Source organism: Chrysochloris asiatica, unplaced genomic scaffold, assembly GCF_000296735.1.
Source record: "Chrysochloris asiatica unplaced genomic scaffold, ChrAsi1.0 scaffold00002, whole genome shotgun sequence".
In the NCBI taxonomy this organism is placed as follows: Eukaryota; Metazoa; Chordata; class Mammalia; order Afrosoricida; family Chrysochloridae; genus Chrysochloris; species Chrysochloris asiatica.
In genome coordinates, this window is record NW_006408520.1 from 51,088,868 (window position 1) to 51,099,082 (window position 10,215).

The following is a 10,215-nucleotide window of genomic DNA, read 5'->3' on the forward strand; positions in this document are numbered from 1 at the left end:
GAAAAAAAGGTTCCCTACTCCTGCTATACAGGGCTTCTGACAAGGGCCTAGTGGGTTTGAACCACCAACCTTTAGGCTAACAGTCCAGTGCTTACCTTACAGTGCCACACCAGGACTCCACCAATAGGGTATATGTTATTAATATTATATATGCATACATGTGGGGATCACAGTGCCTCTGTACAATAAGCATTGGCCTTTCAACCACAAGGTTGGCTGTTTGAGTTCACCAGTCACTCTACAGGAGAAAGATTTCTGTTCTTGTAAAGAATTACAACCTGGGAAAACCTATGCAGGGTTTCTATGAGTCAAAATATATAAATGTATATACACGTATATATGTTGTTGTATGCCATTTAGTTGATTTTGATAGCAACTCTATATGAGAGAGTAGAACTGCTCCATAGGGCTCCCAAAGCTATAAATCTTCATGGACATAGACCATCACGTCTTTGTCTTAAGGAACAGCTTGTAAGTCAAACAGCCAACCTTTCAGTTAGCAGTCCAGTGCTTAATCACGAAGCCACTAGCACGCCATACATTTATATTGTTGTCAGTTGCCTTCGAGTTGATTCTGACTCACAGTGATTTTATATACAACAGAATGAAACACTGCCTGATCCTGTACCATCTGCACAATTGTGTTATATTTAAGCCCATTGAAGCCACGGTATAAATCCATCTCATTAGGTGTTTCCCCCTTTTTCACTAACTCTCTGTCTTTCATCAGGGATTGGTCACTCCTCATCACAGGTCCAAAGTATGTGAGATGAAGCCTTGCCTTCCTTGCTTCTAAGAATTCTGGTTGTATTTCTTCAAAGGCAGATTTGTTTGTTGTTCTGGCAGTCCATGGTTATTTCCATAGTCTTTGTTAATGCCATAATTCAAATGAATCCATTGTTCTCTAGTTTTCCTTCTTCACTGTCCAGCTTTCACAAATATGTGAGAAGATTGAAAATGCCATGACTTGTGACAGCAGAACCTTTAATCCTCAAAGTAAAATCTTTGCTCTTTAACACTTTAAAGAGATCTTTTGCCCCAGATTTGCCCAATGCAATATGCCGTTTGATTTCTTAACTACTGCTTCCATAGGCATTGATTGTGGATCTAAGTAAAATGAAATTCTTGACAACTTTTCTCTACTTGTCATTATGTTGTTTATTGATTTCGTTGTGAAGATTTTCATTTTCTTCATACTGAGTTGTAACCCATACTGAAAGTTGTGTTCTTTGATCTTTATCAGTAAGTATTTTGAGTTCTCTCAACTTTCAGCAAGCAAGATTTTGTCATCTACATTTTTCCAAGTTGCTAATGAGCCTTCCTCCAATATTCATGACATGTTCTTTTTTTAAAATATAACCAAGCTTCTCAAATTATTGGCTCAACATACAGATTGAATAGTATGGTGAAAGTATACAGCCATGGTGCACATTTTTCCTGATTTTTAAACCACACAGTAATCCCTTGTTCTGTTCAAACAGCTGCCTCGTCTTCTATGTACAGGTTCTGGTTGAGCACAGTTGTTCTGAAATTTCTGTTCTTCACAATTTTGTCCATAGTTTGTTGTGATCTATGCAATTGAATGGAGTGCTGGTGTGTAGGATAAGCACTTAAATGCTAACCGAAAGGTTGGTGATTCAAACTCACCAGCCACTCTTTGAAAACCCTGTACAGGTTTACTATGAGTCAGAATCTACTCAACGGCACTTTACAGCAATAACAACAACAAGCAGTTGAATGATTTTCATAGTCAATAAAACACAAATTAATATTTTATGGTATTCTCTGTTTTGAATGAAATTCCTCATTCCATATCCTCTTCAGAACCTAACTTGAATTTTAGGTTGCTCCCTGTTGATGTACTGTTACAACTGTTTTTTTAATTATCCTCAGCAAAATTTCACTTGTATGTTATATTAATGATATTATTCAATGATTTATATATACCATTTGGCCACCTTTCTTTGGAATGGGCACAAATCTGGATCTCTTCCAGTTGGTTAATCAGGTAACTGTCTTAGCAATTTCTTGGCATAGACAAGTGAGTACTTACATTACTGCATCAGTTGGTTGAAACTTTTTAGTTGGTATTCCATCTATTACTAGAGCCTTGTTTTTCACCAACACTTTCAGTGCAGCTTGGACTTCTTCCATCATTACTATTGGTTATTAATCATATGTTACCTCTTGAAACAGTTGAATATCGATCCATTCTTTTGGTGCAGTAACTCTGTGTATTCTTTCCATCATCTTTCGATGCTTCTTGCATCATTCAATAGTTGTCTTTGTTGTTGTTGTTGTTAAGTGCTGTTGAGTCGATTCTGACCCAAAGAGACCCTGTATAGGGTTTCCAAGGAGCAGCTGGTGAGCTTGAACCACTGACCTTGCAGTTCAAATGGCTTTGTGGTCTGGTGCATTAACCCACAGTGCCACACCAGGACTCCAAGAGTTGGCTATAGAATTCTTCAATATTACAATTTGAGGCTTGATTTTTTTTCTTCTGTTCTTAAAGCTTGAGAAGTGCTGAGTGTATTCATTCTCTTTGGTTTTCTATCTCCAGATCTTTGCACATTTCATTACAATTCTTTAAGTTGTTTTCTGGAGCTGCCCTTTGAAACTTTCTGTTCAGTTATTTTACATCCTCACTTCTTCCATTGGCTTTAGCTACACAATATTCAAGAGTAAGTTTCAGAGTCTCTTCTGACATACATTTTGTTTTCTCTTTCTTTCCTACTTTTAATGATCTTTTGCTTTCTTCGTGTATAATGTTCTTGATCCATCTCACAGCTGGCCTGGTCTTTGGTAATTAGTGTTCAGTGTGTCAAATCTGTTACTGAGATGGTCTCTAAATTCAGATGAGATATACTCAAAGCAGTATTATGGCTTGTGTAGACGGTCTTAAGTTTCTTCAGCTTCATCTTGAACTTATATAGGAGCAGCTGATAGTTTGTTCCATAGTCGGTCCCTGGCCTTATTCTGACTGATGATATTGACTATCTCCATCATTCCTGTCCATAAGTAGTCAGTATGATTCCTTTGTACTCCATCTGGTGAGGTCCCTTTTATGTTGTTGAAAAACGGTATTTGCAATGAATAAGTTGTTGGTCTTACAAAATTTTATCATGTGATCACCAGTATCATTTCTATACCAAGGCCATATTTTCCAAGTAATGGTCCATCCTTCCTCTTTGCATTCCAATCACTGGTAATTATCAGTATATCCTGACTACATTTTTGATCAGTATCTACTAAAGAATTTGGCAGAATTTTTTAATGTTTCATAATTGACTTCAGGGGTTGGCCCAGCAAATTTGAGTAGTAGTGGTATTAATTGGTCTTTCTTGTAAGTGTATAAATATTATCTTAGCACAGACAATATTGTACTTCAAGACAGATCTTGATGTTACATGGAGGGTGATTACAATGTTTGAGGTGAAACAAAGTGTATGAATTTTTGAATGTAAAACTGATAATCTTGTCTGTAAACCTTCACTCAATTCACAATAAGAAAGGAAAAAGGAGATTAATCTTAAAATGTTCTTTTTAATGATAAATGTGATGTCATTCCTTTTCAGTGTATCATTTCCAGCACAGTAAACCATATGATTGCCTGAATCAAAATGACAAATACCAGTCCCTTTCAGCTCACTTATGCCTATGATATCAAACTCTATGCTTTCCATTTCATATTTAAAACTTCAAATTCTCCTAGATAATTTAAACTTCATACATTCCAAGTTCTGAAAATATATTCACGTTTATGTATATGTGAAGATGCACATATGCATGTTGTTGTTATGTGTTGTCAAGGCAGTTCTAACTCATGATGACTCGGTATAGGGTTTCCAAGGAGCAGCTGGTGAGTTTGAACCACTGACCTTGGACTAGCTTATCCTACAGGACCATACCAGACCTCAGCATATACACATATATACCTATATATAAGTGCATGTTTGTCCCTGAAGTACAGAATATTGATAAACGATAGGCTAAAACTAGTGAAAATAGTCTAAAACTTTGACGAAGATTGTCCAACATGTTATCAAAGAACTGAATTGACTTAAAATAAAGCACTCTGAAAACTATGATTTTTGTCCTGTCATTCTACTCTATGGCACATGAAGTTGGTATGAGTTACAGTTGACTTTAGTACAATTGCTTTTTTGTGGAATTAAGCAAATGGCTTGAATGTGCATATATTTGAGGAATCTACCTTTTTAAAATTGATAGGCTTAAACTAAGTTAGATGCTTATACCAATAAGAATAAATCTCAAGCAAAACTATGGGTTCATGTACCAGACACTCATTATTTAAATATGAAATTAGTAATATCAACTTCAGGTACTAAGAATAATACTTTCAAAATTTATTAGAGACCAAGACTTAAACAAAGGCATATTGTTTAATGTGTTATGTAGCTAAGATCTTATGGGGGTGGGACAAAAGATAACACCACCAAGGGACTGTTCTGGAAAGTAATATTTGTGTATCACTTGTGTCCTGCACTAGCTGACAAATTAGGAATGGAACTTCATTGTGGTATGATTTGTACTGGAGGTATGAAAGAACAGAACATGTGGAAGGAGTACATGTAAATTCAAGTTATTGGAGTTTGGGTGTGTAATGAGAGGTGAGTGAAGCAAACAGTTCTTTGTTAATGCACTCAACTATGAATTAAAAGTTGGAGGTTTTAGTCTATCCAGAGGTACCTTAGATGAAAGACCTAGTAATTCACATCTGAAAAATCAGCTCTTTGGAGTCATTCTACTCTACAACACATGAAGTTGGCATGAGTTATAGTTGACTTAAGTACGACTGGGCTTTTGTTGTTGTTTCTTTTAATGGAGAGAGTAAGGAGTCGTCTGAAGGAATCCTTAGTTTTCCATCTGGTTTTCTCTGTCAAGTATTCTCTAGTAATAACTCAGAGCTAGGGGGTCCCCTTTTCTGTGTTTCCATGACTTTTTGTATACCTGTTATTGGAGTTTTCATACCCAATTTAATTGTTCATGTCTGATGTCCATTCTTGGGATAACCAAAGTCAGGATGGCATCCAATTTTTGTCATAAAGTCTAGAAAATAGTTAAGTGCTTAATACATGTCAATTATTACATACATGAATAGCTGCTGGATGAATAAATGATTATGCACAGTTGGGGAATAGGAAGACAAGGAATGCCTTAGCTATCAAAAGGCACTTCATAAAACACTAATGGCTTGATTTTTCTGTTTCAGATTACTTGCAGCATATAATAGCCTTACAGATAAACACCTGGCAGGATATTTTAATAATACAAGGATAAGGCGGCAGCTCTTAAGATCAGGACTGGTAAGAGTTGATTTACTTTCTACTCACCCTCTTGTTTAATCAAGTCCAATAATTTCTCATTTTTTAGGTTTCCTCTTTGAGCTATCAGTAACATCTTTTTTTGCTTTCTTATTTTAGAAAAAAAGTACTTCCTTTCCAAAGCTCTGATTTATCTATTTGAGGCTGTGTTTCAAAGAAGTGGAAGGAGGTCATGATGAAGGCTAAGAAAACATAAATTATTTAGAAATAGTCCCTCTATGTTTCCAGCAGGATTTTTCCTTTCCTTGTTTATTCATTTATTTATTCAGTACATATTTATTGAACATAGTCTGTCAGCCAGGAATTGTTTCTTTACTTTTTCAGGGGAAAAAAAAGGTTAAAATTTTTTTTGAGGTATAATTTTATGTACAGTAAATATTTAGCTGTACATCACTATGATTTTTTTTTTTTAATTTACACAATTGTGTAACCACCATGACAATCAAGATGTAGAATATTTTCATCACAGTCCCAAGTACTCACATGTCCCTTTGTAATTTATGCGTTCCATTCACCTCCAACTCTTGGCATCTCTGGTCTTTTCCAGCATGTCATATGAAAGCCCTCATACATATGCAGCTGTTAGAGTCAAATTATTGTTTTTAATAATCCTAGAATATAGTGTGGAAGACAGAAACAGCTCAACATTTCCCCTTGAATTTTTAAAAACTCATTTCCTGTGGTGGTATATTGATATATTTGTGCCTTTCATTAGCCCACAAACTGTCCTTTCCACAAAATTTCCATTTCTCTAAATATATATATAATGTAAATACCATTTAAAAAATACAATAGTTTCCCACTGAAAGAAAGGTATGTGGCTATAGAAAGTGTGTGACTAACAATTTTAGCTGTTTACCTTCTTAAAACACAGTAGGTTTCCTTAACTATTGTTGCCATGGTTTTGAAAGGCTATGCTTTGCATTTCTAATTGTTGTTTTTGCACTGGCATTTTAGCTGGGTAGATCTCAAAGAGCTTGTGTTTGGTCTCCTGAGGCTTTGTTATCAGACAGACCTGAGCTGAAACCCTGGTTCTGTCATTAGCAAGACATAGAATCTTAAGCAAATCACTTACTTAACTTCCTCAGCTCCAACTTGCTCAATTGAAAAATGAGGATAAATGATGCCCAACCCTCATGACTATTGTGACAATAAATGGGTGTTATAATTATTCTTGTTATTATTGATATCCTCTCACTGGATAACAATCAGTCTGCTTCCAGTATATTCGATAAGGACTTTGTATTTACTTACCAACATCATTTACAAAGACTATTTGAACACTGACTATATGCATGAAAACTCAAATATGGAAGATATCATATTTCCTTTGAGCAGTGTTTCCCCTGTACCAATAGTGTTCAGCATCACCTGAAGTTGTTAGAAAATGTCATTTCAAGAGCCTTATTCCAGAACTATTGAATGGGAAGCACTATCAATCTGTTTGTTGACAAGTCCTCTTGGTGATTCTGATGTTACAGGTTTTATGCAGCAAACAAAGAACCTTTGTTTATTAGGAGATTCCAGTCTAGTTGGGTAGAACTCCCAAAGGAGAGAAAACAAGGACAGGTATAAACACTAAGCGAGTGTTAGTGAAGAATGGTCTCAACACTTTTTCCCAGTTGATGAACAATTCATGATATCTCCATGATCAACACATTTCAACATTTCCTAGGTTCTTACTGGGTTATTTGTAACTTGTAATTTCAAGCTCTTTATAGTCTATATCCCTTCCATTGGAAATACTTGTATTAATAAAAACAAAACAAAACAAGGATTATCAAAAAACATTCTCCTATAACACAACTCTAGTTGATCTCACTACTTTAAAGTGTTGTATTAACAGTGTTGAAATTGATCTAATTTAAGAACAAAATTAAGAAGAAATATAGGTGTTTGAATAAGTTCTAAAAAGAAGTTGTTTTTGTTGTTATGTGCCGTCGAGTTGGTTCCGACCCATAGCGACCCTGTACAGGGTTTCTGAGGGTAAAGAAGAGTAGGGCTTAAATAATTGGAAAAGAGCAATCCAGGAAAGATAACACCCTTTTGCTGATTAGAGATGAAGATAACACATATTCCCATTGCCATTGAGTTGACTCTGGCTCATTAGTGACCCTGCAAGACAGATTAGAACTGCCCCCTAGAATTTCTGAGGAGCCCTGGTGGCGCAGTGGGTTAAACACTGGGCTAAACCCCACAAAATCAGCAGCTCAGTGGGAAAAAGATGAGGCTGTCTTTCTCCTCAGATTGAGATTTCAGTCTTAGAAACCCTATGGGGCAGTTCTACTCTGTCTTATGGGCTGCTATGAGTAGTAACTGACTTGAGGGTAGCAGGCTTGAATGGGTTTGGTTTGGTTTTAAACTTGTATAGAAGCAAACCACCATGTCTTTCTCCCAAAGAATGACTGGTAGGTTTGAACTACCAATATTTTGGTTAGCAGCTCAATGTTTAATCCATGGCACCAACAGTGCTCCTTAGATTGAAAGAAAAGAGAGTCAATCAAAAACAGAAATTGTCACTCGGGGGACTTTTATTGGTGCCACTTGAGGCTCATATAATTGGATACCTTCTACTCACAGTACTGACTAAACTGTAAGATCCCAAATCATAGCAAATTAAATTACAATCTGGGCTGGAGAGTGGAAAAAAGAACTAACAGTGTGAAAATAAAGTAATAAAACCAATTATATTTTAAAAGAAATTGATGAGATCCTTTACAGCTTACATACTTTGCCTTTCAAAGTGTTTCATACAAGAGCATCAGCCCTGTGATTACTGCTTCTGTTCATTGTTTCAAGGTAGCACTCCTTTTCCCTCATCCCCAAAGTGTTCAAAAAGAGAACTGAAAAAAATAAAAAGAACACCTGGGTTCCATCAAAGTAAACAATGTTAGCTAATGAAAACATTGTTTTAAACATCGAGTGCACCACCTGTGTGCTTTCACAATGGCAGGTATATGAAACTGCCTTGCTCCTTTTTGCTTAATGAAATATTCATTAAACTGGAAGTTTATCAACGGTAGTGCTGTTTTCCTTTTATTTTAGAAGATATGCCATGCTCTCTCTTTCTCTTGCTCACTCTCTTTTTTAGCAACCAACAACACATTTTCTGTTTTGTATTTCTATGTATGTTTTATGTGTTTATGACAGATCACAAGAAATGGAAGGATACTTTCCGAAAAAGAATACAAACTAAATATCATGAAGCGGGATCACCAAAAATATATCCGGGACTGCTTAGCCCAGGCTATTTTTCATAAAGTTCTCGATATGGAGGTACACGTATTTATTGTTTTCTTTATAGTTGATATTTACTTTGGCTGTTGTTGTTGTTATGTGCCGTGGAGTCGGTTCCCACTCATAGCGACCCTACACAGGGTTTCCGAGGCTATAAATCTTTACGGGAGCAGAAAGCCTCATCTTTCTCCTGCGGCACAGCAGGTAGTTTCGAACTGTTGACCCTGAGGTTAGCAGCCCGATTCGTAACCACTAAGCTACCAGAGCTCCTTTATTTATAGTAGTAAATATGGAGTCCTGGTGTGGCACTGTGGGTTAATGAGCTGGATTACAAAGTCACTGAACCACAAGGTCAGCGGTTCAAGCTCACCAGCTGCTCCTTGGAAATCCTATACAGGGTCGTTATGGGTCAGAACCGAGACAATGTCACTTAACAACAACAAGAACTATGATAATGTATAATTCTCCTTACCCAGAAGCAGGGGAATTCTTCCAGTATTTCATTAAAAGGAAATGAGCTAAAGAACTTGAGCAATTCTCTAATGTAAATTTTTCTCCATTTCAAATGGGAAAAAATATGGACATCATTATATATTTTGTGATATTTGATTTTCCAAATGTAGATTTTTAATCCATAATGGCTACTCTAAAACCAACCAACCCTTGCCATCTGTACCTCAGTTTCATTTAAAAAAAAAAGACATCTGCTTAAATATCAGTATTCCTACTGCCATGAATTATTTCAGATCTGTTATCTTTTTAAGGCTCTGAAGCTTAGCCGTATGCTAAGTTTCAAAGAATAGGCATTGAAACATCTGCTATCCCTCCTACTTTGGGGCACATTGGTCAGCATGGATTTACAACTTAACCATCAACATTTTGTTTTTAATCTGACTTGGCATTTTTAGTGGATATCTATCTAACGTGATAAATTATTTCAGTCTTGCTGCATAAAACTTGTAGCTTCAAGCATCAACACTATGTTAATATCTGTGAAAAAAAAACATGTTACTTCTTGGCTTGACCATACAGTAAGTAATAAATCAGAAAACTTGACTTGAAAACTCATTGACCCATGGGTGCAGTAACATTATGAAGCACTGTGGAATCATTGGTAGACCAATACTAAGTGTAGTGCCACAGAAAATATTTATTATTATAATGCCATTATTTTATGCAAGTGTTGTGTTCATTTAAGATACGTGTTAACTGTTCATTTAGGGACTTTTTAAAATTTTGATTTTATTTATGTATTTCTAAATTAGAAAAAAAACAAAAATAAGTATTTTTTAGGAATTATTTTTTCACAGAAAGTCATAATGCATAAAACAAATATTTTGCAAAGATTTTAGTACAGGGTGTTGTTAAGTGCTTTCGAGTCAGTTCTTACCCATAGTGACCCTGTATAGGGTTTCCAAGGAGCCACTGGTGAGCTTAAACTGCCAACCTTGCAGTTCAAATGGCTTTGTGGTCTGGCGCATTAACTCACAGCGTCACACCAGGACTCCAGTACTTGGTGCTGCTGCTGCTGTAAAGTGCCGTCGAGTCGGTTCCGACCCATAGTGACCCTGTATAGGGTTTCCAAGGAGCAGTTGGTGAGCTTGAACCGCTGACCTTGCAGTTCAAACAGCTT

General features: G+C 36.2%; 1 protein-coding gene across 1 annotated transcript in view; it reads left to right on the top strand.

Annotated features, from left to right (window-relative positions):
* Window positions 1–10,215, top strand: part of LOC102816137 (chromosome unknown open reading frame, human C1orf173) — a 274,956-nt gene that overhangs the window by 101,724 nt on the left and 163,017 nt on the right. Inside the window, exons 3-4 of the mRNA XM_006831089.1 lie at window positions 5,234–5,327; window positions 8,496–8,621. Of these exons, the coding sequence (XP_006831152.1) occupies window positions 5,234–5,327; window positions 8,496–8,621 (220 nt within the window). The remainder of the gene's footprint in view (window positions 1–5,233; window positions 5,328–8,495; window positions 8,622–10,215) is intronic.